The sequence below is a fragment of a genome, unplaced genomic scaffold (genome assembly GCF_019419815.1).
Source record: "Pyrus x bretschneideri cultivar Hongxiangsu unplaced genomic scaffold, Pyrus_bretschneideri_v1 Contig7, whole genome shotgun sequence".
Lineage (NCBI taxonomy): Eukaryota > Viridiplantae > Streptophyta > Magnoliopsida > Rosales > Rosaceae > Pyrus > Pyrus x bretschneideri.
Genome location: NW_025999809.1, coordinates 5,073,744 through 5,100,936, shown reverse-complemented (window position 1 = coordinate 5,100,936; position 27,193 = coordinate 5,073,744). Strand labels below are relative to the sequence as shown.

General features: G+C 37.4%; 3 protein-coding genes across 5 annotated transcripts; 1 reads left to right on the top strand and 2 right to left on the bottom strand.

Moving 5' to 3' along the window:
* Positions 1 to 2,191: 2,191 nt before the first annotated feature.
* LOC125472587 (protein LATE FLOWERING) lies at positions 2,192 to 3,525 on the bottom strand. The gene has a single exon (XM_048574230.1). It carries the CDS (start codon positions 3,108 to 3,110, stop codon positions 2,490 to 2,492), a length of 621 nt encoding a protein of 206 aa, XP_048430187.1. The 5' UTR covers positions 3,111 to 3,525; the 3' UTR covers positions 2,192 to 2,489.
* A 2,093-nt stretch (positions 3,526 to 5,618) lies between these two features.
* On the bottom strand, positions 5,619 to 11,113 carry LOC125472491 (sterol 3-beta-glucosyltransferase UGT80A2-like). Its single transcript, XM_048574049.1, has 14 exons — positions 10,726 to 11,113; positions 10,289 to 10,482; positions 9,843 to 10,082; positions 9,518 to 9,629; positions 9,212 to 9,382; positions 8,822 to 8,885; positions 8,616 to 8,673; positions 8,336 to 8,513; positions 7,912 to 8,042; positions 7,244 to 7,346; positions 7,038 to 7,114; positions 6,627 to 6,674; positions 6,387 to 6,536; positions 5,619 to 6,020 (listed from the first exon to the last, which is right to left on the bottom strand). The coding sequence occupies exons 1-14, from the start codon at positions 10,877 to 10,879 to the stop codon at positions 5,853 to 5,855; spliced, it is 1,848 nt and encodes a 615-aa protein (XP_048430006.1). The 5' UTR covers positions 10,880 to 11,113; the 3' UTR covers positions 5,619 to 5,852.
* Positions 11,114 to 19,851: 8,738 nt separating this feature from the next.
* On the top strand, positions 19,852 to 26,753 carry LOC103928702. Of its 3 annotated transcripts, XM_009337777.3 has the most exons (9): positions 19,855 to 20,051; positions 20,288 to 23,567; positions 23,663 to 23,749; positions 24,485 to 24,637; positions 24,939 to 25,102; positions 25,186 to 25,333; positions 25,686 to 25,808; positions 25,925 to 26,012; positions 26,245 to 26,753. In XM_009337777.3, the coding sequence occupies exons 2-9, from the start codon at positions 20,706 to 20,708 to the stop codon at positions 26,448 to 26,450; spliced, it is 3,831 nt and encodes a 1,276-aa protein (XP_009336052.2). In that variant the 5' UTR covers positions 19,855 to 20,051; positions 20,288 to 20,705; the 3' UTR covers positions 26,451 to 26,753. The 3 variants fall into 3 exon arrangements, 2 of the variants coding, with proteins under 2 accessions (XP_048429643.1, XP_009336052.2); XM_048573686.1 differs by lacking the exons at positions 25,686 to 25,808; positions 25,925 to 26,012; positions 26,245 to 26,753 and adding an exon at positions 25,448 to 25,679 and having other exon boundaries at positions 19,853 to 20,051; XR_007254294.1 differs by lacking the exons at positions 25,686 to 25,808; positions 25,925 to 26,012; positions 26,245 to 26,753 and having other exon boundaries at positions 19,852 to 20,051; positions 24,914 to 25,102; positions 25,186 to 25,320.
* The last annotated feature ends 440 nt before the right edge of the window (positions 26,754 to 27,193 follow it).

Genomic DNA, 27,193 nt, shown 5'->3' with positions numbered 1-27,193 from the left:
TGACCGAATGAAATATATATATATATATATATATGCATGTACATACACACATATATATTTGGCGTTGAAAAATCCATATAAAATGACCACAACTAGTCCCTAATTTGGAGGCAGGCGGAGGATCAAATGTGTACGCGTACTAAGTTTGTCCTTTTGAGTTTGCATGAGTCGTTGTTGTTCAATGTCATTATTGGCCCACATGGATTGTGTTATCCATTTGTGGTAGATCTCATAATCATAGCTTTCTTTGCACCCAGCTTACAACACATGCCATGTTACTTGATTGTGTTTGTTCTGCAGACCTGTGTTTATTTTTCCGCTGGCAAATCCAATTTCTTCTTCGAGTAGTAGTGTTTACACCACTCTAAAACTAAAGGTTTTGACAATATTGTGTGCAGGAAGCCGTCTTCAATGCAATACCTGAATTCTTATGTATTAGGTTCAACAAATAGTAGTCTATAACTGTTTGAGATAAAAGTTAAATTTGGGTTTGTTGGTATAGTTTAGCTTGATACATGCTAGAGATTTTGATATGGACAGTTGCGTATTATGGGAACGAAAATGGAAAAATTGAAACTTTTCGGTGCAATTTCGAATATGGTTACATAGCCCTTTTTTTTTCAAACGATAGATGAAATTTATTAATATTCAAATGCGAATCAATACATTAGCATCATCAGCGAGGGTGTTAAAAAGCCATATTGGTTCCCAATCTACCCACATTGATAGACTCCTTTCTCTTTAAAATCATAAGGAGCTACCATTCCACCTCCGCCTTCGCATCCATCTCTACCTCCACCATTTTGAATCTATTATCCACCACGTACCACCTCCGCCTCCGCCATGGTGGAAGACATACAATGAAAACCTTCCACCAACGCCACCTGCTACCTTAAAAATTCCAGGCCATGAACGCAGCACCCAACCCCAGCCCCTAGAGTTTGACTTCGAGCACCATGCATGTGGGTGCAAAAATTAAGGGCCAAGTAACTGGCTATTTCCCATGCATCCTAAAAATTGGAGAATGAGGCTAAATAAAGCAACATGAATCAACTACTACTAAGGAACATGGAGTGAGATAATGGGACTGGGAGCCCAAGCTTTTTATGCCTACAAAGGCCTAGTATCCCACCAGAAAGGGGGGAGGAAAAAGAAAGATCAGTTGATCATTTTAAACAAAACTGACTTGAGTGTCAAAGTGTTTTCTTACAGGTCCCCTCCTCCTTCATTCATTGATGGCTAGTGGAGATGGCGTTATGAGCTTCTCAACGTGGTTACAAGATTTACTTGTTGGAAATTGGAGGAGCTGAAATTTTCCACTCCAACAATGTACCATCACCATTAAGCTTTAAGACATTTGAACCCCAATTAGAAAACCTCAAACACTCAAATCTGAAGCCCAAATTATGACATGTGGAAGGCCCAAACTGATTTCCATGGGAGTGCATGTATGTCTGGTACAAATAGGAATCAACTTCCTTTTCCTTGTGTGGGAAGAAAATCTTTCTAGGAGTAGGAGAATATTGTTCGTGCAGAAGTTAGGATTTTCACTCCTTATAGTTTCAGTTTTTGCTGCACAACCTTGTAGAAATCAATACTACGTCAAGATTTTATAGAGACATGCCAACCCATGAAGTTAGTTTACTTGCTTCCTTGTAGTAATGTATCAATCCCATCCAAGGAACTCACAACTAACCGCATTGTTTTTATTATCAGCCAAACTTACATCTTACTAAATTCACAACACGACATGTGTGGAAGTTTTAAGACAACAAACATTAGTGGAATTAGAAACAAATTGTCAATTTCATGTACATTCAATTGAACTAAAGGCATAAAGCGTATATAGGACACTCGTTTTATCGATGAGTTGTGCCTTCAATTCATAGAGTTTCATACCCCATTCATATAAGTTGGGTTTTTTTTATTTTTGCTCTAAACAACTCGACTATTTTTGTTCTCTATAAACTTTGCACTACTGTTTAAACCGAAATACTTTCACGCTAAATTTCTACTTATGCACACAGCACATTCATGTTCATTTTGTACTTATCAAATTGGATAAACTAAAGAAGAATTAAAAAATTAAATTAAATTGAAGTGTGCAGAAAATGTGTACAAAAATCGTTTCTCTTTCTTTCTTCTTAAAAGGGCAGTGGTGGCCAAGACAACCCATCCTGGCCACGACAACCCATTCTTTCACGGGTCCGAGAAGACTCACAAAGACATTTTAGCCTCTCTTGACCACCATTATGTGATTCACCAGGAACGGGGAAATTCAAGCTTCAACTGAAGGGAGAGTCAATATTTGAGGTTAAAATTAAGGTATGCTTTAACAATAAGGTAGGATGCCCATTCTTTCTCATGCAATATATCCCAACTAATCATGTCAAGATAAATTGGCAATTACATATCTCAAAAGTGGAAAGTAAAAGCTAGAGAGATGCTTATTACCAAAAATGCAACTCCACTATCCACCCTCACTATTTCTACAAATGGAGAGAAAGATCAAGCTTTTGCTCTTTACCCTTACTACCACCACCAATCCCGGAATTGTGATCCCCATTCGCCATTGATGACTGCTGTGATGAACCTCCTCCACTGAATCCATTGTATCTTACGCTCCTCTGCCAATTCAAGAAACTTTGCTCATCATCCTCACACTGATAACCGTTCACGTTATTGCTCGACGACAGGCCATTCCCGCCATAGTACACAGAATTCTCAAACTTTGGTGCTCCGTTGGATCCGAAACAGTCTGATGAGAACTGGTTAGGATTCGGAAAGTATCGGAGATTGGCAGCATGAGCAGTTATATAGGGATGCAAGAGGCCTAAATGATGGTTTGGAGCAAAAACCATGTGAGGTTGTGTGTTAGGGGATAGTATGGGGAAGTTGATAGACAAAGCGTAGTTAGAAGCGCGTTTAGCTTTCCTCGCAGCCGTTCTTTCCTTCTTGTGAGCGTTTTGGTGGCCTCCCAAGGCTTGAGAACTGTAAAATTTTCTCGAACAGAAGAGGCACGGAAACAATTTTGTGTTCGCATCTCTATCTTCTTCCGCATTGCTCTCTTGGTGATCAACTTCCGTGCCGCCTTTCTCTTCGTCTCCCATGTCTGCAACGAAAATCAGAACATGAAGGTGAACGAAAATTCGAAAAGAAAGAAAACCCAAGTGGGGAAAATTTAGTAATGTTGAGGAATCAACCTTGAGAAAGAGTAGAAGAGTACAAGAATTGAAGAAATGGTATGAATTGAGCTGAGAGTGACAGAGAAAAGAAAGTAAAACGTGGGAGAAGTGTCTTGGAGGTTTGGCGTTTGGCTTGTTTTCTGATCAGAAGTGTAAAATAAGAGAGTTCAGAAGCTAACTTGTCAAAGAGTTGGAGTTGGAAAATGTGAAGAGTCTCTGAGTAATACTATTAAATAGAGTGCTTGACACAGAGGGCTGTATGGGCTTGGAAACACAAGAGATAAGAGAGAGAGAGAGAGAGAGAGAGAGAGAGAGAGAGAGAGAGAGAGAGAGAGAGTCTGTAGGAACAAGTGGGGAACTGGCTTTAGCTTTTAAGTCACCCAATCCTTCCACATTGGCTTTGGAGATCACGAACCTGATCATGTAAGCTTTAGCTTCCTCTCACAATCTGACTTCCACTCTCTCTCTCTCCCCTCTCTCTCTCTCTCTCTCTCTCTAAATTAATTAGCCACGACTTTCATTATTCTGGGTTTTCTTTGAATTGTAAACTTGGTTAATTACCAAAAATATTGTCAGACGTAAGCAAGTTGGCTAAAGATAAGCGTGCCTAGGTTTTTTTTCATCTGAATTCGAATTTCTCCCCACATGAATTAGACTAGTTCAAAATATTTCCTGGTCAAAAAATTATGAAATACAATTGTCGAGATAAAAAAAAAAAAAAAAAACAAAGGGTAATGCCAGAGAAATGAAATTTGTACATAAAATTTGCAACTAAATGATATATCATCAATAGGAATGAACACGTTTATCAACGCTTAAGTAATAATTCAATTATCAACTTCTCTGTCATTTAATTTACAAAATTTTGTATGCAAATTTAGTCTCTAGTATTACCCAATAAAAAACCACTATATGAATCATGTAGAATAAATATACACTTTTTAGTTTCTTACACGTTTATTAAATTATGTTTGTTGATTCAATTTGTTTATCCAATCTCATATCCATAAATTAAGATGAATGTGAGAAACTAAAAAGGAACTTTAACGAAAAGCTCCCGACACTGTTTACTTTAACGAAAATCCACATTTTTACACTAAAAAGTCAATCATAGTATTATTCACTTTACCCTTTATTTTGTCCTTAAATAATTACCAAACAAGTTGTCAAGATAAGGAACCACTTCCCTTTGAGTGGCAGACCGTGGCACATGTATCCTTTAGGTATTATTGCCCCAATATATCCAGTTAAAAAATGACCATCAAAGAGGTCCTTAACTAGTTTGACACTCTAACTTCCATTGATTCTTCTATCTATCTCCGATTAATTAGCCACTTGGCTTTGATTACTCTTTAAGTTTTCTTAAAACTTGTCAATTTGGTTAATTACCAAAAACAGTCGTCAAGATAAGAAACCGCTCCACTCAAAGAGTTGCAGCCTGCAGGGTTTAGCTCTAGCACTGGTTTTGCATTGAGGCAACAGTGTCTTTCCATATCTGTGGGGGACCTGACTACCCAAAATGTTCCGAGTCTTCGAGCTTCATTTACTCATCCACTTAAACACCCAACTAACTTAATTAGTGCCCATCAAACCACTAAATTATAGATAACTGGGGAATAAGTAAGTCATTGGTTAACTATAAACAGATGATTAATTAGGGTTGGCAAATGGAATCTCTCTCTCTCTCTCTCTCTCTGCATGCAAATGGGGAAATGGCTTCTTCTTTTCTTCTGCAGCAGCAGCAGCATTAATCCTCTGCAAATTTCTATAAATGGAGTGATGGGGCTAGCGGCCACTTGTCTACTCTTCCCCCCACTCCCCACCGCCAATCCACTTCTCATATCTCATCCCTTTTTTTTAATGTATTATTTGCATGCAAATGCAATGGGATGTGGATTGTCTACCCTCCCATTTCCATACTCTTTTCGTACCCTCCTGTGATGTGTGATCACGATTAAACCACATCAATATTTTATATTAATTTTTTATAAAAATAATAACACAAAAAGTAATAGGAATATAAAATGTTAACGTGACTTAACCGTAACCACACAAACAGAAGGACATGAAGAGAGTATGGAAATAGAAGAGCAGAAAATCCACCTCCAATGCAATGCACTTCCCTGCCACATTCCACTTGCCCAAATACAACAATCCAATACTTGCCAATCAGCATGTCTCTGTTTACACGTGGCACCAACCCAGAGGCTCAGAACCCAAACGAAATGATGGTTTTGTAAACTGGAACTGGTGGTTGTGACAGCAAACACAACAGATTTTCAAGTATGTTATGAGATATTATATACATTTAAGATCTTTGGCCGTTAGATCTTGGTCGTTGGATGCTAGCCTAATGGCCATACCACCCCGGTGTATGGCAGAATTTCCGCAGAAACAGAAGGCCCCGGTGATTATTTTTAAGGGGAAACAAGATTTCATTTGCAAATTAATGTAAATTTTACTAACTTCAGAACAAATGCCCTTTCTCCGAATGAATGTTGAAAGTGAACAATATAAACTAATTACAAATTTAATTTTCAAGATCGAGAATTATGAACAAGAGTAGAAAGTAGGGACCTGTGCTTTTCTTTTCTTTGTGAGCACATTCAGGGCGTCTCGGCCCTACGCTGCGGGGAAGAAATAAACAGACAGAATGGCATCCAGGATTCATGAACAACCGAAGCATCTGCTTACAGAGAGAAACCCTGACGGCACTGCTTCTGGCTCGGGGTCAGGTTTCCTGCTGGGAAGATGCTTAAAGAAGGCCTTTACTGCTCCTGTGACGCCATCCTCGTTCTCCATATCCTTGGCAAGTTCGACAGCCCGCTCCTTCACCTGGTATCCACCAAGATAATAAACCTTCTTACTATTTCATGAAGATTTCTTATTAATACCAAACAACTGACAAAGTTAAAGTTTGCTTGTGATTTAACTACTACTAAAGTTTTGGAAGTTCTTTATATGCACCACTGGAACCTCTAAAATAGAAACACCGATAATGGTATAATATTTTTTCTTTTTAATCTAAACCGTTTCTTAACACAGATAGATCGGGAATTTTGGCATGCATCCGACAACAAATTCTAGATTTGCAAACTTGCATATCAAATCTCGCCACTCATGTAGCATTTTACATGCCTTCAAATGAATATAGTCAGTTCTAAAACTTCCAACTTTTCTCAGAGGAAAAAAAAAGATTACCTTGGGATCAAGCATGAAATTTATTGCATCAACCAACTTGGGAAGTGAGAACTGATCAACTGCAATGGGTCCAGGGCCCACTCCTCTGGCATGTACTCGCTCTCCCCAGAAAGGTTGGTCTCCAAAGAACGGAACAATCGTCGTTGGACACTAAAATAGAAACACAATACACATTTAGGCAAATGATAAATCAAATGAACTGAAAGTATTCAACCATAAGATAGGTTATAAAACAATTACTGCAGCTTTGAGACCAGCAGCTGTTGTTCCAGCACCTCCGTGATGCACCTGAAGGCAGGCAAAAAACCATAAGAACAGTTTAAAATCTAAAATTACTCTAAAGCATGTCGAGAAAGTTAGAAACAAACACTTGCAGACTGGAAATATTAAGAAATCGTTGAATGAAATTTTAGAAGTAACAAGTAACCATCCTAATAACTTCACATACACTTGCCCATCAGAAATTATTCTCCTATAGATCACAAAATCAATGGTGATTTTCCTTCTTCATCCGACAAAAATAATTGCCATCCTTATCCAACCACAATAATATACCCGACTGCATGGTGGTGTTCCTTGTTTCTGTTTCCCCTTTATCTTTTCAGTTTAAAACTACAAATGAAAGCACAAAACAAGGGTGTTCATTCTCACCACAGCCTTGCATTGTAGAAACAGCCAATCATGAGGGCAGTTGTCCAATAAGTATATGAAATCCTTTGGTTCGGCCACTGAGGAGGCAAAATCAAGTGAAATAAATCAGTGTATTCCAAAAGGTCAGCTAAATAGGGAAAAAGGAGAATAACAAAGCTCCTAACAACAATGAAATCATACTAAGCTTGTGGGAAATAGAAACTTACAGTCCCCAAGGCCACCCCATCCTTTGTTAATGATGCCCCGCTGCCCCGTCTTTTCCAATGCTTCCACAATTATTTGGGTCATCTTTTGGGGCTCTTGAACAGGCTGACACAAAGCGGCGGACTCTGGTCATGGAAGCTGCATATGTATGCATGCATGCAGGTATGTGTGTAATTGCAAATTCATTTTTGTCAACGTGTGTGTATGCACGCATCCATGCATGTACAAATTGTAAGTGTGTCTGACTCTGTGTTAAGCAGTAAAAGGTTGTCTCTGAAGAACACCATTCTTTTATCCATGAGAATGTAAATAACTTTGGTCGTCTAACTAACCAGATCCATTCTTTTAGCTTGCAGTAGACTAACAACAGTAGAAATCTCAATTCTGTACTAAGTGGTTAATCAAAGATCACTTCATGATTATACAGCATAACCATAAACTCAAACTGACTGAGAACGGCATTGCATTCTCCATATACAAGATCTAGGTTTTAAAGTGAATAAACGGTGACCTGAGCAAGTCAATCATTCTATCATTGATGATAATTAAGATTGGATAAACCTCAAACAAGTCCCAAGGTTGCTCAAGTATGCTACTATAGAGGAAATCTTGCAGAGATATAAATAGGTATATATTCACGAGTAATGATTGAATAAATAACAAAACTCACCAAGCTACCAAAGCCAATATATATAGGCTTGTCACCAGCTTCAAGCCACTTCACAAGTGCTTCTGGAGGTTCATAATTTGATGCAAGATCAAGGAAGCAAAACCCCACCACATCAATCTTAGGTCCCCAATCTGCAAACCAAGTATTATTAAGTAAGGACTGACATACATTGGCATACTTTACCAAGATTCATGACTTATTAAGCAAGAATGTTCAGTAATAAAAACATAGAGGTACGCCGGTAAATGGAATCCGATGATACTCTACTAGACAGCACAGTCCACATTATTGGCACTCAGCCTACAGCCACAGTTCTGTTGAACTTACAAGTTTCTCAAAACAATCCTACCTTGTTCACCTGAGGGACTCCAAATGGTTATAAATGGAAGAATCAAAACATGCAATTAAAATATAACTAAAGTACCTTTTGGTTTAGGAACAAGATGGGGGCTCCATATATATCCATATGGTACATCAGAATCAGAGCCTTGCGAACCACTTAAATATGTGACAGGTCTTAGTTTCAATTTTTTCTTGCGAACATCATTAATCATGTCCCGTATACCAAGCCAGATTAAGGAGTCAACAATTTGGTACGATAGCTGAAAAATTGGCATAGGGCAAAAAGTTAGAACTATAAATCAGGAAGTGAAAGATATACAATGTTAAACAAATAAATAAAGGTTAAAATTCAGAGGACTTACCCTATACCCAGTTGTTTGCTTGACACGGGACAAAGGATGTGGAAACTCACTAGTTGGCCTGGTAGGAAAAGGTAAAACATATAAAATGCATGCTTAAAACTTTAAACACTGTCAATCATGACAAAACATTGAAAAAGGCAGAAACCCAAGCTCCAAAACAATTGAAGCTGTATACAATAAGATTCCATTACCCAAACAAGACTTACGTCCATGGCATCGTGAAAAATACATGAATAGGAACTTTTAGTGCCTCTGCCACATGAGTATGCCCTATAAAAGCATTTGTGAGATTAGTAGTAAACAAAGCAATACAAGTGTAAGTGGAAATACTTTTTGCGAAATACGATAATATGCAGTATCTTAGCGAAGTTTAACTACTTCAGAAGAATCAGAACCCACAAACTTTTCAAAGGGGGGGAAAGAACGTTGTTTTAATACAAAGTTATAAAAGTTGGAAAAATTATTTCAACCAAATATCCTACCCTCCATTTCCCAAACGCAGAGAGAACTATTGTCACAAAAAATAAAACCTATATCACCATAAAAATATAAAATTTAAAGTTTCTACTCAAAACCATGAAGTGTTGAGAGCTAACCATATGCTGGGGGATTTGCAATTATTGCATCCACTTTAAAGGGAATACCAGAATCCATATCAGGCTCCTTGCAAGCAGAAAATAAGGAGTATATAATGTCCTTCAACTGATTACGTTGAATAGGAATCTCAGAAGGCCCTGATGGCAGGAAGCCTTTATTCTTAACCATATCTGCTCCAAAGGCATGCAAGTAAACTCGTTATACGGAAATTAATGGTGTAATCCATATAAAACTTTTAACAAACATTTTAAATTGATCATTCAAGGTGACTAAACAAATCAGCATATAGTCATTTTGGTACATACAACCAGCAAGGACTTTTGGGTCACCGCCTAAAGGGTAAAACTCCAAACCAGCAGTCAAGACAAACTCCTTGAAATTTGAATGAGTAGCTAGTCTTACGCGATGACCATAATCCTGCAACAAAAATAGTTTCATCAACAGACTTCAACATATGGTTTTGACCATCTTTTATTAGCAATAAATTCTATAAAAAAATAAAATCTTTATTATAAGATCATAAGGAGTTTATAGAATTTAACCATGCTATCAAAATGGTCACCATTTTCAACAATTAATTTCAAAAGGCAGAAAAAACTAATAAGTCTTGAATATGTGAAAAGTCAGAACCTGCAAACGTTTGCCAATTGCAATGAATGGCTGCACATCTCCACGTGTTCCAACAATAAGCATTACTATTTGCATTGGTCGTATGTCTTGAAGATCTTCTGTATCAAGAGTTTCATCATCAGCTCCAGTAGGAGCAGTTCTGCACCTTTCTCCAAGATATTGAGGTTCAACATCGGCTGGAACTTCAAATTCTACGGTTCCATCATCTTTCACCGTAGCTATTCTATTTAACAGCTTAAGCTGCAATTGAAACTTTGAGTTATAAAACAAAACCCGGATAGCCTTTTACTGTTTAGTGCATCACCTTTTACACATCAACTTGTTTTTGGTCAATATTTTACACATCATATTTTGAGACCATCTATGATGCACCTAACATTGGAAAATCTGAAGGCTCCAATAAAATGATACAAGGAACAAAAGAGATATCGTCTTTGCTACCATACCTTCTGGTGCACCGAAATATTGTTGTCGAAAATCTTTGCAGCATCTTTGGACAACCTGTTCTGATGTCTGGTACTGTCAGTTTTTGATCTTTCCAACTTAATCGGAACAGAATTCGATTCTCGTCTCTCAATGTTCGATGATATCTCCGCCGGCGGCAATGTGTTCCCTTTAGACACGCTCCCGCCAGAAATTCCTGAATTGCGAGAAATCCGATTTCATCAATGTAAAATCTTTCTTAATATAATTGTAAATTAGACTCCAAAATCTCCATTACCTAAATTATAGCATCTCTTGTTTAAGATTAAGTGAACACAAAAAATTCGTACTTGCCTCTGCACTATAGTACCGAGAAGAAACACAATTGAAACACAAATGAATTTTTTTGTATCTTCTCAGCAACCAAACAGATTATAAATTCCTAGTAAAACCGACAAACCTGTATAGCTACCGCCACCATGGCCTCCGTCCACCGATTTCTCCAATTCTACGCTATTGCCGCTACTTCCCCCGCGAGCTACATCCTCGATTCTCACTGCAACTTCCCCTGAACTCCCGGAAGAGTTCCGGCGCTTCTCCAGCGGCTCCTCCATGACCGCCACCGATTCCGAGGTGCAGTCCAAGCGGCGTGACTCGTTACGATCCAGATCCGACGAGGCTCAGGGGAAAAGTGAGTGCAAAGAGAGTGGCGTAGGGCGTGTTTGGAGGGCGAGAAAGTTTTAGAAAGATACGGAAGCGAGAATCTTGCGGTGGTGTCGTTCCGGAGGAAGAGAGAAAAAGGAGCTGGCGATAAAAGCACGTTCGGGAAAAGTGGTGGGTGGGGGAGGGGGAGGTGGTGCTTGTAGTCGCTGTGTAATTAATTAAGTACGGGACACGTACGCACAACTGTTTGGATGACCTGTAATTTTCACTGCCGCGCTGTTTGTTTCCGACAAACATTGGATTAAACCTTTTTTACGCTTCTTTTACTGCTGCTAATTACAAAATTACAATCAGTAAAACTGAAAAGTTACTGACCTAGTTTGATAACTTGTAGACCACAACTTACACTTTTTACTGTACAGTTACTCCATGAATGGACTGTTTGGACTAAAAATAGGTTGTCGGTTCAGTCCAAGGCCCAACACACTAAAATATGTCTGTCTTACGTTGATGAACATAATCTGTTCCCTCCCAACTTCAAAATGCCTTATTTCCCCACATTCAGTGAAAAGGACTTCAACATCTCTTCAAGGAATCGCATCCTTAACTTAACTAACCATTGTGTGGCATTTGTAGATAACTCTAATAACAGGTTAAGGCTATTTGGAAATTTTCTGATAGGATTAGCTTCTCAGTGGTACTCATTTCAGCGCCCCCCCCTCCGGCGCCAACTCCATCGCTAACTGGGGCAAATGGAGATCGCATTCCATGAGCAATTTTACAGAGTGGAGTCCGAGGTGACCATCAATGACTTAGTAGAAGTAAAACAATATGAACATGAGTCAACAAAAGACTTCATGATGAGATTTAATAAGACTAGGATGAGATGCCAATTCCCTATAAACCATAGGCAACTCATTACAATTGCTCAGAAGGCTTTAAGGTTATCCTTAATAAATAAGTTTATGATGTGTAATTTAATGAGCTACAAGAACTAGTGATTGTTACCACCATGTATGAGAGACTATTGTTGAATAACAACAACTTAAGCATTCATCAAAACTTCCCTCATTCTTCAAAACAAATTGTCGATCCATCATGTGGAGTTTGAAGACATAAAGCAAGAAGATGGCCTGGAAAGCTTTGGAGAGGAGAAGAGATGTGTGTCATTCAAATCGTTGGTAGTTAAGGAATTGATCAAACCATTCAAGGATCAGAAAGTAGCGATGAATGATGGGGATTTTGTGCCTATGAAACCACGAAAATTTCAATCATATTCATTTGAGCTCACCAAAGATGCAGATATCTATGGAGAACTGGTGAAAGCTAGGGTGATCTTGCTTGATTCTACAAAGAAATTCCCTAAGTCTGAAGAAATCAAAAGCAATAAGTATTGCAAGAATCACTACACCTTCAACCACTCTATCACCAACTTTGTATAGTTTAGAGACTAGATTTAGGACACGACTGCCAAGAGGATACTGTTGCTAGAAAAGCCACAAACAACAATGATGATTGTGTTGACCCTTTTCCTAAGGCTCAGTCAACATGATGAACTTCAATTGGTCTGAGAGAGGCAAGAGGAAGTTCACCCTGAACATAGGGGAAGAAAAGAAAGGGGGAACAGAAAGAAGTAGGGGCAACGAGAGGTTGCCCAAGCGACCTAAGGCTGTAATAATTAAAGGAGTTGTCATTTGTAATAAAAGCCGGTGTGAGTGTGAGCTGGAGATCCCAGCTCCTGGAGCCATAATTGAACATGAGTTGGTACAAAATGATGATAAGCTAATGAATGATGCCTTGAAGCCTCCTGCCAAAGCGTTTGGGCCCCACAACCCAAGAGAGAAAATAATAACATATTGATATTGTTGGGAGTTAATCATGGCTTGTGGAAGTCCTAAAGATTAGAAATCACTCATGACACGCCCCGATCCCAATATTCCCTAAATACCAGGATAAGCACGTGCTGATCGACACTCGAGGGTGACGAAAGCCATTTATTGAGTGCAAATGCTGAAAACAAGGGATATATAAGAATAATAAATAAAAAAGAATAATGAATATGAATTTAAGGAACGTGTTCAGAGCACACATCTAATCTAAAATGCTAAAGGAAAATAATATAAAATTGAATAAATAAAAGAATGGGTCCTACACGTAGAGGACTCGAAAATGCCGATGCGGAAGTGCCTTGATGCCGAGATTGTATGCCTCGATTCTAAGTCCTGAAGGGGGCACAAAACAAACATGAGTGGACCAAGTTGATATATATATATATATATATATATAAAATAAAATAGTTATCAACGTACTAACCCCCACATGTATATCATGATAAACATAGGTTTTTCGAAGCCTAGCATGTTGTGCAATGTCTCAAATCATAACATGTATATATAATAATCACTAGTGAATGTCCGATAACCCCCAAGCCCCATGCTGGCTCCCTGTCTCTGAGCAGACAATCAGAGGAAAATACATTCCAAGCCCCATGTTGGCTCCCTGTCTCTGAGCAGACAGTCAAAGGAAAATACATTCGAATCCCCATGCTCGCTCCCCGTCCCTATGCTAATAGCCAGAGGAAACACACTCCAGACCCTATGCCAACACCAAACCATCGCCCGTGACGAATTGGAATTTATCCCTACGTCCTGTAGCGGAATAGGGACTACTACGTAAGTACAAAACCATTGAATATACATATATTGAAAAGTAACTTCATAGTATAAAGTCATCCATCATCTATACTATAAAGAGGTGTTCTAAACATGTTCTAAATATCATATCGTCATCCATAAGATATTCTATAGAACCATGGGTTATAGGAAAAATAGTAATAATTCAAACTAGCCTCAGTAAGCATGTTATCTCATAAAACATAGTCATCAAATCATGCTTTTCATGTATGCATTTCTACTATCAAAACATGCATTTTTAGAAGGGATCCACTCACAGTACTTAGCTGCTGAAGAGCCACGCAACTAGGGAAGACGGAAACACCACAATTAATTGCCCCTAAGCACATAAATGGTACAATTAGTTAAACTCTACTCAAACGATTGAATTTAGGAAAACAGACATCGGAAACGGGTTCAGGACGTCGAAATTAGCCTATGGGGGGTCCTGTACGAAAACCTAATGATATTGTTCGTTTGGGCCCCAACTACGCCATCACGGTTTTGTTTCTGGGAACTCACACGAGAACTTCCTAGTGGGTCATCCATCATGGGAGTGCTCTCGTACGCTACTCGCTTAACTTCGGAGTTCCCATGAGACCCGAAGCCAGTGAGCTCCCAAAAGGCCTCGTGCTAGATAGGGAGCGGGTCCGGGATGTGGTGGACCCCAGGCTAGGATGTGACAACTAATCTTCATTTAAAGGGAGAACTAAAAGATAGTTTCAATTCACAATAGATAAGTAAGAGTTCTAATTGCTCACTACCTCGCTAATTAAAAACTAATGGATCGTACACTATGTGAGATAGAGATTGAAAAATATAACGGGGTTGAGTAAGAACAATTAAATAGTTTAATTGCTATGGCTATAATTAATTAATAAGTTAATTAATCAAATGAATAAGTTAGTTTAAGCTTTGTGACCCAATGGGCTTTGAACTGTCAAGCCCATTAATAAGTTGTATGACAACTTAAAACTTAAAGGACCCAAAGACCCAATGAAACTACAAGGCTAGCTATAGAGAGGGTATGAGTTTTTCTCTCTTAAATCACTTAAAGGGTGACTGCAAAAGGGGAGTTAGAAGCCTTAGCCTTATTAGGGTTTTCATGAGGGAAAACAACTCTCTATTTTCTCTCTAGAAGGTCGGCGACCATAAGAGGAAAACTAGCATCTTCATCTCCCTTGATCACTCATCTCTTCCTCACATCTCTCCTTGGTGTGGAGACTTAGAGGCTTCCTCTTTTGAAAAATTTGGGATTCCTATTCTACCATCCAAATCTAAGAAGCCAAAGATCCAAATGAGCCAAATAGACCAAAGGAATGAAGACCCTCACTTTGAGTGAAGCCTTTGCAAATGCAAAAGGATCTACAAAGGTATAGTGAATTCTTAACCCTCTCTTGAGAATTTGAGTTAAGTATTGGTTCACCATACTACTAGATTTTGAATTTCATGAGTAATAGTTTTTTATTATGAGTGCATATGAGTTAGCTTCCACTTTTAAATTGTTAATTGCTCTATGTATGCTGATAAAGTAATCTTAGTTTAGCCAAAATTTTCATTCAGTTCACCATAAGTTTTGAAATGAACATGACATATCTTTTTTACTACCCAAAATTTATGGGTTCATACCAAAGAGAAGTAAAGAACTTGTGAAAATAATGTCAAAAGTTCAAAACCAATTTATTCTCCCAAGTGTACATATACTTATGTATAAAATAATAAATAAATAAACTTGTGAAAAAAGTAGGTCAAAATTCTAAAATAACCTTGAACACAAACTTATTTTGGATGGAAACTTAACGGAGTTAAGGTGAGATGACAAATAAATTCAGAAAATTGATATGGCAAACCGCTTAAAATTTTAATTCATATGACAAATTGAAAAATGTCTATAAGTTCATATGACATTTCAAAAACTTTTGGGAAATGACTACACGCTCATTTTTTTTTCTAACACACACCCTTGTTTAGTTATGCCGATTGATTTACCTTTATTTTTTTCAATTCATAAGCAAAAAAATAAATAGAGGTGTATAAAAAAAACAGCAAATAGGTGTTTGAAACTAACTTCCGTCTACAATTAGTCATTGGGGAAAGTTGCTTGAGAAAGTCTTCTAATAAGATTAAGGATAGAAGGGTGTTCTTGGTATGAAAGGAAAAGGTGAAATGATTTGGGCAACATCTTGCACTCAAGAAGACTTTTTATCACTAATCCCATATACCATATTCTGCTCTCTAATTTCAAGTTTTATTCCAAAAAATAGCATTTATGAATATATTCCTGTTGGTGTAGTTTGGTACAATGCAGGTTGAATGAATGAAATGCATGATCTTACATAGGAGGAGTGCACAATAATCTAGCTACAATTTAAAATAGGCGACAACATATCTATTGCATTAAGACGTTTTAAGATGAGACTCACACATGGGGTCCATTAAAGTAATCTCATCCATAGTATTGAAGTTAAACGTGGTGTGTGGACTTCATCTTTCATGCAAAAGAGGTTAAGCATGACAGGGAGCCAAAAGAACTGTCTAAAGTAGTGTGTGGACTTCATCTTTCATGCCAAAGGAAAATTCTAGAGGTTCCACTAAAATAACATATATCATAAACCCAACAATTCCAATTTGATGGGGCATGGAGTTGACATAGTAAGTGATCATCATTCTCGGTATTGTTAGTGCTTATTACCAATATTTTGACTTGTGGGTGGTGGGATTTACATGCCATAAAATGTTCATGATCCAATTGCTTACTTAGCTTTAACTTAGTCACATGCAAGTAACTCGGAGTAATTAGCCATTATTTAAAGAGAATATTTTTGCTTTCCACCTTTAAGTGATGGTGATGCTCACTACATTACTTATCATCAATGGATGAGTTTAAATTTCGAGATCTATGTAGTGCATATACACAAATATCAAAATTTAAACTTATCCAATGATAATAAGTAAGGTGGTGAGCGCTACCTACCACTTGAGGATGGTGAGAAAATGCACCCATTATTTGAGTGCCACATGCATGTTCTTAGTCAACCATGATGTCACATTTGTGCACTCAAATATGATCAATCTTCAGCAAAAATCAAAGCTCCAAACTTTATAGGGTACCACTAAGACTCCCTAGACTCCAAGTAGATGACTATAACTAGTGGTGAATTTTATGAAGGCCATAGAGGCATGTGCCCCCTCTCAAATTTTTTGTTATGAACAAAAAATTTGCTTGGTTTTAATTAATTTGAGAAAACTGCCCCAAAATATCTCTTCTTCTATTTTTTTTTAATTCCGTGAAATGGACAAGTTTAGTAAAAGTCAAACAACATCGACACCTCTTCATGCAACTCATCACTCAATTCTTGTCTAAGATCACCGAGAGGCAGATATCATTGTAGCTTATGGCAGCTCACGAAGAAGAACATAGGAAAAACTTATATGTTGTTAGATAAATGACACCATTTTTTTAGAATTGTTTGAAGTCACCCAACTTTTTGTAAAGTAATAAAAGGTCCACTAACTCCCTCATCCCAATTATCTTATAAATTGAAGCTCTTGACCCTATACTTATATGATTTAACTCTTAGTTTTATTGGCTATAACAATATTGATTGAAATACACAATTAAAATAGCACTAAAGAGCGGGGATGTACGCTAAGCACGAAATGATAAAGGTCAGCCAAGTGCTCAACGAAATGACTCATCGAAAAAACTGGACATGTTTTTTTTGACACTGCATGCGCTATTGTTGAGATGCAACGAAAATAGAGTTCTACATTCATCACGACTTAATTGTACCTCCTGTGAACTCACTTTCTAATTTTGCTCATGAATCCAACTACAACAATACTCGTTAGCTAATAACACAATTAACATAATTTTATTAATTCACAATGACATGATAATAGTGCATACGATTGGTATAAGCCATTCTCATGCTTGACAAGGCAACATCTAACTGGCTAACAGTCAAGTCAACACAAATATTCTCAAAGTTAGCAAAGTCAAACTTTGAGAAAGAAAAAAAACAAGTCGGTGTTGGAGTGTTGACACCTTTGACTTGGGTGGAGCCACTAACTATCTTGCTGGCCAAAAAGCCACCGACAACCTAGCTAATCAATTGGCTAATTCTATTTATCAAAATCATTCATAGTATGAATCACATTGAAAAAAATATTTCTACAAAAAATGAATTAAAAGTAAGATTATTCAGTTAATTTATTGTAACAAATATATAGATGCTTCGTAATACTTTTACCAATTCCGTTCATTTGTTTTTCACAGTTAGATGACTAAATGACCTTAGTTTTATTTGATTTTTGCAGAAATGGTCTTTAGAGTGATTTGTAATATGAACGGTTCCGATTATAAACACGATGTTCTATAAATCGGTAATGAATAGTTTTGAGTAGCAACTCCTATTCATCTTTCGACTAGCCATATATTGTTCTTAAACACATACTTAAACAACAAACAGATACAGCCCCCAGTAGGCATATATTGGTTTGTTATTTTATAGGGTGATTTTGGATGCGATCTCTATTTATCAACGTTCTTTGATTGAAACCTTGTTGGTTTTTGGTTTTTGATTGAAGTCTCTGAAATTAATGCAATAATGCATTTCTATGTAGGTTATTATAATTTTTAAATTAAAATTTGATATTTGTAGTTATTTATATTAATGAGATTTTAAATAAAATCCATAATTTGTTAAAAATATTTTTTAAAATATACTTAAATAAAACCCATGATTTGTAATTATTTATATTAATGACATTTTACATACAAAAAATTGGTAATTTTTATACGATACATTTTACATACAAAAAGTCGGTACATTTTATACAAAAAAAAGTGATACGTTTTATATAATGGGTACATTTCATATATATAAACAATTGGTACATTTTACACAAAAGAGTACTTACAAAAAAATATGAAAAAAAAAGGGCACATTTTACATATAACAAAGTGGTACATTTTTAAAGACAAATGGATACATTATTAATAAATTATGGGTACAAATAAAGGTCAAAAAAATATGAGTAAAAATAAAAGTTTGAAAAATATGGACACAAAAATAAATTAATATATGGGTGCAAACTAAAACTGAATAGAAAATTGACACAATTTTAAAAAAGGGTTGCAAATTAAAATGGATACAAACTAAAAATAAAAATATATGATACAAAATTTAGTCATAAATATAAATATATCAAATGTAACGTTTCTAACACTAAATGAAGAATTTAGAAATAAAATTTAATTTAATTATCTTGATATGAAAAATATTTTATCTCAAAATAATTAGTGAGGTTTTAATCAATGGAGTTTAAAAAAGAGGGATGAAAACCTAATTTCTCCTATTTTATATCTTTGTCAATGTTGCCATGCATGCAGGCGCGCTACTACAAATTAACATCGTGCATTCACAAATTAACATTCAAAACCAAGTATTTGTTCATGTTTCCGTTTCATGTCTAAATTAATCTACGACAATAAAAGAGTAGTTAGTAGCAGTCAAACCGTAAATGTAGCCGTTTTATTTCGATAAGTTGCAAGTCTATTTTGCACTAAAGTTCATATCTCTTCCATACATTACACTTGTTTAAAATATATAGCGTTTTGTAAAATAAAAAAAAAAAGAAAAAGAATTCCATGTAAGATTAAACCGAATATTCAAAATAAAATAAATGAATAAATGAAATAACAATACATATGTTTTATTATTTTATAATACATCAATATTTTTACACTAAGGAAAGGGAGTTCGGCTAAGCCACATAATGGGCAGCCTAATTTGGTATCGAATACACCATCAACGAGTTTTGAACCTAAGACCTCTCACTTCCAAGTGAAAAGGAATACCACCAGACTGTAGTACTTAGTAGCAACAATATATATGTTAAGTGACTTGTAACTCAGTTAATAAAGAACCTTTGCATTCAAGGTCTTGCCTTCGAATTCATCTTCCGTAATTTTTAATATTTTAACATAAATTATCTTATCACTAGTAAAATAAACATTACATGTATTGTTATTGATACAGTTAAAAGGCAATACCTCCGCTGGGAGAGATTTTTCAGTGTGATCATCACACGAGGTGGTACATCACATATTCTTATATAAATGGTGAATTATATGTGTTAAAAGGTTAATAACTTAAAAATTAAAAATTTTCACCACTTACGTAAAAACATAAAATATATGGTGTAGTATCCGTGTTCTAGATCATGTAAAAATTTCTCTCGGTGGGTCGATACCGCTTAGTACTCGGCAATGTCACTTTCCGACGCCCGAGATTGAACCTGTAGGGCGTAAGCCACGGTCCCCTTTCATCTCTCCAAAATCCAATTCCCTCAAATTTCCCGAATTCCACCAATTTTCTCTTCCTCCTTCCCTCCCCTCACACAAATGACAGCTTCCCAGCTCCCAAAACCCAACTGCAACACACAGGTACCGTAAAATGTCAAATTTCCCTGCAATTCTGTATTTCTTTCGATTTTTTTTGGAATTTAATGGGTACCTATCTCAGTTGTAAGCATGCCCACTTGGAATTTCTTCTTGATTTTGTGCTGTTTTTGGTATGCTTAGCTTTACTTTCAACATGTTATCTGTAATTTGAATGATGTGTGAATGTTTTAAATGATCGGTTCTTAGGGAAATTGTGTTTTGGATCTGTGACTGTGCAGGAAATCATAGATTCTTAGGAGAAGTTGGGTTCTTGGACTTTGAATTGTTCTTGTTGGCTGGTCTCAGCTTCTTCTAGTCCAGTATGTGAATGATAATTATTTTGTCATTATACACGGTGAAATTGAATAAAACATATATAGATAGCTGGGGTTTCGCAGTGTCAGTTTGGTGATTTGATCATAGAGATACTATATTACTTCTTGATTATGAAAGTATAGGGTGATAATGTACAAGGTTTCTGAAATTGATTGTGGTCTGCCGAGAATTTTGTTGTAATGGAAAAAGACATTTATTTGATCAGTATGTGGAAGAGAAGTGTTCGGGTTGAACTTTTGTGATATGAAGAGTGATTTGTATGCCTGGTCTTAAGTTTCCAATTTTAAGGAGAGGGTATCAGGTAGTTGAGTGACTGTTCTTATGCAGCTAAGTAGGTCCGAGCACTTGTTTGATACCATGACCAATGAGGTGCCTAGCCCATCAGGTCAATGGATCCAGAGAGAGGCGAAGTTTGTTGTCCCCAAAACAGTAAAGAATGTACATAAGAATGTCTCTGTGCAGACAGGTGAGGAATTTTCCATGGAGTTTCTTCAGGATCGTTCTGCTGCAGGAAGAGTTCCTGCTGTGTCTGATATGGTTGCAAATCGTGAAAATGGGGTTGTGTTGAATTATAATAAGAATAAGCAGCTGGGATATCAGGATTGTACTGGTCTTCTGGGGTTGAGAAGACTGGATTATGAGTGTGCATCTGATACGTCTGAGTTTGTCTCGGCAAAAGGGTTGTGTAAAGATATTGAAAGCGAGGCTTGTGTTGACAAGTTAGGCAGATGCAACAGGGAGGAGGTTGATAGCGGACAAGGATCAAGGAAGGCTATTGGAGAACTGAATGTTGACAGAGTTGGTTTTGGACCAACTTCCTTACCTATATTTATGTCTGAGTCCCCTCATTCCAACACTGTCAATGGGTCAGGAGCGGTGGATGGTTCTCAATCTGGGAAGATGAAGTTTCTTTGCAGTTTTGGTGGAAAAATCTTGCCCAGGCCTAGCGATGGAAAACTCAGATATGTTGGGGGAGAGACGCGCATTATTTCCTTCAGGAAAAGTATTTCATGGGAAGAGCTTGTGAAGAAAACTACCAGTTTTTGCAACCAGCCTCGTACAATCAAGTACCAGCTCCCAAGTGAGGATCTTGATTCTCTTATATCCATGTCTTCTGATGAAGATCTTCAAAATATGATGGAGGAGTACCATGGGCTCGAAAGGCATGAGGGTTCTCAGAGACCTCGAATCTTTTTGATTCCTTTAGGTGAATCTGAAAACACATCTTCCTTTGAGGTGGATAGCATACAGCAATGTAACCCTGATTACCAGTATGTTGCTGCTGTAAATGGCATGATAGGTCCTAGTCCTAGGAAAAACAGTGGAGGGCAGAATTCAACTACTGAAGCAAGTCAACAGGGAACCAAGACTGTCCTATTCCCTATGGAGATTAAGAGTGACCTTAAAGCTTTGCATCCCAATCAAATTTTAAGTGAACCCCAGAATATTACTCGATCTGCCATTCAATCTCCCTTTTCTCTAATTCTGAATCAGCGAGGAGGTTCCAAGGGTGTTCATTTACAATCACATGGTCTAAACTCTTGCCAGGGTAGTAATGAGAGTAGCAGTTCTTTTATAAGTGCTCAACCACCACAAGAGAACTCCAGCAATAGCACGGAAGGTTATAAAATTCATCCACAGGGGGCAGTAACTGTTATGGACTATCACCACCCTTATAAGCAAGCTGATGATGCTCAACCGGGCCAATACCATGGAGGACATAGTCTCAACCACAATCCCAGCAAAGATCCCATGTCTACTTTAGCTGGTGGTCAAAAGGTTGGTGATTTTGATGGATTCTCCCGTGAGAGGCCAGTGCATGAGGAAAGAATATGTCCTCCTGAGCCTATCTCACACCAAGAAGATTCAAAGATTATGTTGTCAGAATCTAATGATTATGTTGATTGTCATCGTGGCATGCATCATGCGTATTCGGATTCAAAACTGCATGAGAATGGAGGGAGGTCTGTATACTGTTCACAAGAAGGAATAAGCTCGTTGTCCCCCTTAAGTTTTGCAAAGGCTCAATCGTCATTGCTGCTGAACTCAGGTATTTCACAAGAAAAGCGGACCCTACTGCATGACAATATTGAATCTTTGAATCCTCAGTTACACAACCAGTTACATGGTATGGAGTTGATAGGATTGCAGAGCAGACTGGATTTTCTGAATTCATCTCCATGTTTAGAATCACTGGGCAAGAATGAACATACTCCCAAATGTAATGGTGATTTTCATGAAAAATACCGGACAGCTAAAAAGAAAGATTCTCTGACTTTGGAGCTGACGAAGAAGGTCAATCAAAGGGATCCTTTCTTACATCAAGATGAAACCCTTTATGGGACAAGATCACCTGCCACTGGAGTTGATTATCGGAATGGATTTCCTAATATTATTCCCAACCCATCATCTACTTTTGCCTTTGGGGTTGTTGTTCCTGAAGCAATTAATTTGAAACCGTTGGTAAACAACAAGGTGGAGGATTCACAAAGCTTCCAGTGCGACAAAACCCCTGCCGATCTTCTTGTCACGAGTCAAAGAACTGCCAATGATCAGGACTGTGCTTTGGCAGAGATGCCTAGTGGTGAACAAGGACATGATGTTTCAAGGGCCAGGAATTCTGAAGTTGGAGGCATATTTCCAAGCACTAAACAGCATTCTCGTGGTGAAAATTCTTTGGCTGATCTCATCTCAGGGTTGTCCAATGGCTCAGTTTCCCATGAGCCTGCACGACCACAACTTGTTGCAAGTCAAAAAGATATGGGTTTCCAAGAACCCCTGCCTATAAACTCTGCAAATATGCATCCAATGACAGTTCTTCACGATCCTGTGCAGGAAAAGAGTGACCACATGGTGTTGCCTAATCCAGCCCAAGATGGTGTGTTTAAAAGGCAGGTCTCTCTCCTCGATGATGACTTTGTAAATTACCCTGACAAGAATGTTGAGAAGTTGAGCTCACATGTCGAAGATGTTAGTTTGGCACAAACAAAACCCCCAACAATGAGGAATGATAAAAATAAGTTGGAGTCGGTGATAAATGTGGAAGACATAACTAATGGTGTTACTTCTGGCAACCAGTCTTCATCACCAGGTTCCCCATATGCTTTCGACGAACCCATTGGTGATCTCATATCTCCTACTGCAACAGAGGTGGAGAGCGTCAATCAAGAGTCTGAGTATGAGGTAAAATTGATGAAGTTTGTTTAGAGTATCAGATTTCAAAGTTATGTATGTACTTGGAGGTTTGAACTTTGGATTGCTGTTTGTTTTATTTGTAGGATGATAAGGCTGGTGAAGACAACAAAAATGAAACATTTAGTGATGCAATGATCGCTGAAATGGAAGCCAGCATCTATGGCTTGCAGGTATCCCGCTGATGTCTTGAGTTTCTTCTTGATTAGATCATGTTTTTGTTTATCATAGTACACAAAATCACATCTGCTGACTGGAGCCTCTTCTGCTGCCAGCGTATGTTGAAACATTCTATATAAAAAATTTCTTGAAGAGGTTTCTTGGGGTTGGTGAATGTTGAGGAGAGTTCATTATTTTTTTAATTCTCTTAAAAGACTATAGCATCTGATGATTACATATGATGGGATTGTCTCTTGGTAAATGCAACGATTCCTGTTTGAATTTCTCATGTCTCCTAAATCCCTAAGATTGTATTTTTGCCTGATGAGAGAGATGGTTCAAACTCCTCTTGCCTCTAAGCACTTAATTTGGAGTACGCAGTTTTGACTCCTGTTATATTCTCATGATGGAATAGGGATACAAAGCGCAATACTTTCGAATGATAAAAGTTTTTGTCAAGATTCTGACTTGATATATGTGCATAGATATGTAGTCTATAGAGAGAGTTATATTCACTGATAACAAATGGATGTGTAGGGACGTATGAGACAACAATCACTCATTCTTGTGTAAACGTCTCGTATTGTCTTTGACTGCTTTAGGTGGTAATTATGTCGATTCTTGAGATAATAGTATGACTGAAATGATCTCTGATTTGTGAATAGATCATTTTTGCAGCATTTTTCCTTTGTGGGTATTTATAAAAGTTTAATTTGTTCATGCAACTGAATCTTCTAAATGTGATCCAGATCATAAAAAATGCTGATCTTGAAGAATTACGGGAATTAGGATCTGGTACATATGGAACTGTTTATCACGGAAAATGGCGGGGAACAGATGTTGCTATAAAGCGAATAAAAAAGAGCTGTTTTGCAGGAAGATCATCAGAGCAAGACCGACTGGTGGGTTTCCTGAACAAATTTGTTTTGTTATTTTTTCCCATCACCTGCACAGTTGGTGTTGAGGAAAGTTAACATCTTTAGTTGTTTAATGACAATATTCCGTGACATTAAATGTTAGAGTAATATGATTTTCTTTGGCTTTTGGCATCTATCATGACATACACCGTCTGCCTTAAAATGAAGGTGTCATTTTTATCTGGAATATCTTGGTACCTTATGGACAATCTTTAAATTTCTTGCTAAAATTTGTAATTTTCATTTGACATGCATGTGAAGTTGATTGTTCATTTGGCTGTATCAGACAAAAGACTTCTGGAGAGAGGCGCAAATCCTTTCAGCTCTCCATCATCCAAATGTGGTTGCATTATATGGGGTAGTACCTGATGGAGCTGGAGGAACATTGGCAACTGTAACTGAGTACATGGTGAACGGATCACTTAGGCATGCCCTACTTAAAAAGAATAGGCAATTTTTCTATCATTTCTTTTCTTTTTTGCTTCTTAACTGTTTTTTTATGCATATCATAGAACGTGGCATTCCTTATGCAGAGCACTTGACCGTCGTAGAAAGCTTATAATTGCCATGGATGCTGCTTTTGGCATGGAATACTTGCATTCAAAGAATATTGTTCATTTTGATTTGAAGTGTGACAATCTGCTAGTGAACTTGAGGGATCCTCAACGACCTATATGCAAGGTAAGTTAGTCTGGAACCAAGTTACATGTTCAGGGATCGACGTAAAAGCACATTATTAGAAAGCATTTTCCTTTGTAGTCTTTAATGCAGAATTGGAAAATTTGTTAAAACTAGGTACACTATTACCGTGCCAAAAGTTTCCTGGCTGATCGAATTGGGTAGATCCAATGGGAATTTTCTCTTATGTGGAGGGTAGAAGTCAGAATGTGATGTTTGTAAAGGAACCTTTTATGTGAAATTTTAGCCGCGTATCAATATGTTTCTTTCTTTATTTGATTTTTTTCCCTGGGGACTTGGATGAAAGATTTTTTATTTTTTTTTAAATACTGGTGATTGGGGATTGATCTTTTAGGTTGGAGATTTTGGTTTATCGAGAATCAAACGCAATACTTTGGTATCTGGTGGTGTGCGAGGAACTCTTCCTTGGATGGCACCAGAACTGTTAAATGGCAGCAGCAGCCGGGTTTCCGAGAAGGTAAGTATGACTTTATATATATGTGAGCAATGTAAGGAATTGTTTGTTTAGTAATTAACGTTATTGAATTAGAATTGTTTGTTTAGTAATTAACGTTATTGAATTAACTTTGACAGGTTGATGTTTTCTCATTTGGAATTTCACTATGGGAGATCTTGACCGGGGAGGAACCATATGCCAATATGCATTGCGGTGCCATCATTGGTAAGTTTATGTCATGGACCTAGTTATCATCAGTACTGATTGCGAATGAAAGTCCACCTATGTGACGATTGAAGGGGAAATAAAATGATTCTTTTATAAAAGAAATTTTGCTGACGAAAAATATCTTTGTATCTGTTTTGAGCATCTTTCCCTTGCTTTGAATTAGGATTAGTATGGGACACTTTGTATCTTTGTATCATTTTTTCTACTGATTTGGAACTTGTGAACGAAGGTGGGATTGTGAAGAACATTCTTCGACCTCCAATTCCTGAACGCTGTGATTCCGAGTGGAAGAACCTGATGGAGCAGTGCTGGTCACCTGATCCTGACATCCGTCCATCATTCACCGAGATTACTAATAGGTTGCGAGCTATGTCCAACGCACTTCAGGTGAAGGTACCTAGCAATCAGACGAGACAGATGAAGGCCAAGGTTTGACATTTTTGTCGGGTACCATAATTATATAACATCACCAGTGGAAACCCTTCCGGTTGAGGATCAAAACTTTGACGCCGAGCAGTTCATCCCCACAATTCGACGGTCTATTGATTTTCTTCTATTGATGAAAAGGCTACATAATTTTTTTGATTCTTTTTGTAAAACAAGCCCGGGTCATACTAGCATGCGAGCAAGAGACGATCTACAGTTTTTCCGCAAAGTTTGGTGTCCATGTATTTTTGCGGAAGAAACGATTCTCCACATGTATATATACACAGAAATCATAGAGCTTTGTTTGGTTTACCTTGTCCTTTGTTTGGTTTACCTTGCCCCTTTTCTTTTCTTGATCTGTAAAATGTGCGTTCACCAACCTTTGATGATGATGGCTCTTCGTCTAGGATATGTGTACAAATAAAACCGTGCTATATATGAATTGTCGTCTATCATTAGTTTCGATTTTTATCAAAAGCGTGTAATCAGTTATACATATGTGAGAATGCTAAGGAGACTCTTTCAGAAGTGTGATTCTCTATGAACTCTTTGTTACCTCATGGTTTAGTAGACTTGGCATTTTAGACCCGACTCTTCATTTGTAAGTGAAAGGTTTTAGGTCTGATTCTCACAAAGGCGAATTTGGATAATATTATTGTTAACCCTCAGTCCACACCTTCTTCATTAGTGTATATAACATCATTTGTTCAAAACAAAATAAACACAAAAAGTAGTTGTTGGGGAAGAGCGAG

What these genes read in the sequence shown, in the direction of transcription:
- LOC125472587 (XM_048574230.1), bottom strand. Translation starts at nt 3,110, where the DNA reads ATGGGAGACGAAGAGAAAGGCGGCACGGAAGTTGATCACCAAGAGAGC.
- LOC125472491 (XM_048574049.1), bottom strand. Translation starts at nt 10,879, where the DNA reads ATGGAGGAGCCGCTGGAGAAGCGCCGGAACTCTTCCGGGAGTTCAGGG. An exon ending in CCCAAAAGTCCTTGCTGGTT is followed by an intron (nt 9,383 to 9,517) that starts GTATGTACCAAA and finishes CCTTTGGAGCAG; the next exon opens with ATATGGTTAAGAATAAAGGC. An exon ending in CTGCTGGTCTCAAAGCTGCA is followed by an intron (nt 6,537 to 6,626) that starts GTAATTGTTTTA and finishes TTTCTATTTTAG; the next exon opens with TGTCCAACGACGATTGTTCC.
- LOC103928702 (XM_009337777.3), top strand. Translation starts at nt 20,706, where the DNA reads ATGCAGCTAAGTAGGTCCGAGCACTTGTTTGATACCATGACCAATGAG. An exon ending in CATCAGAGCAAGACCGACTG is followed by an intron (nt 24,638 to 24,938) that starts GTGGGTTTCCTG and finishes TGGCTGTATCAG; the next exon opens with ACAAAAGACTTCTGGAGAGA. An exon ending in GCCCTACTTAAAAAGAATAG is followed by an intron (nt 25,103 to 25,185) that starts GCAATTTTTCTA and finishes TTCCTTATGCAG; the next exon opens with AGCACTTGACCGTCGTAGAA.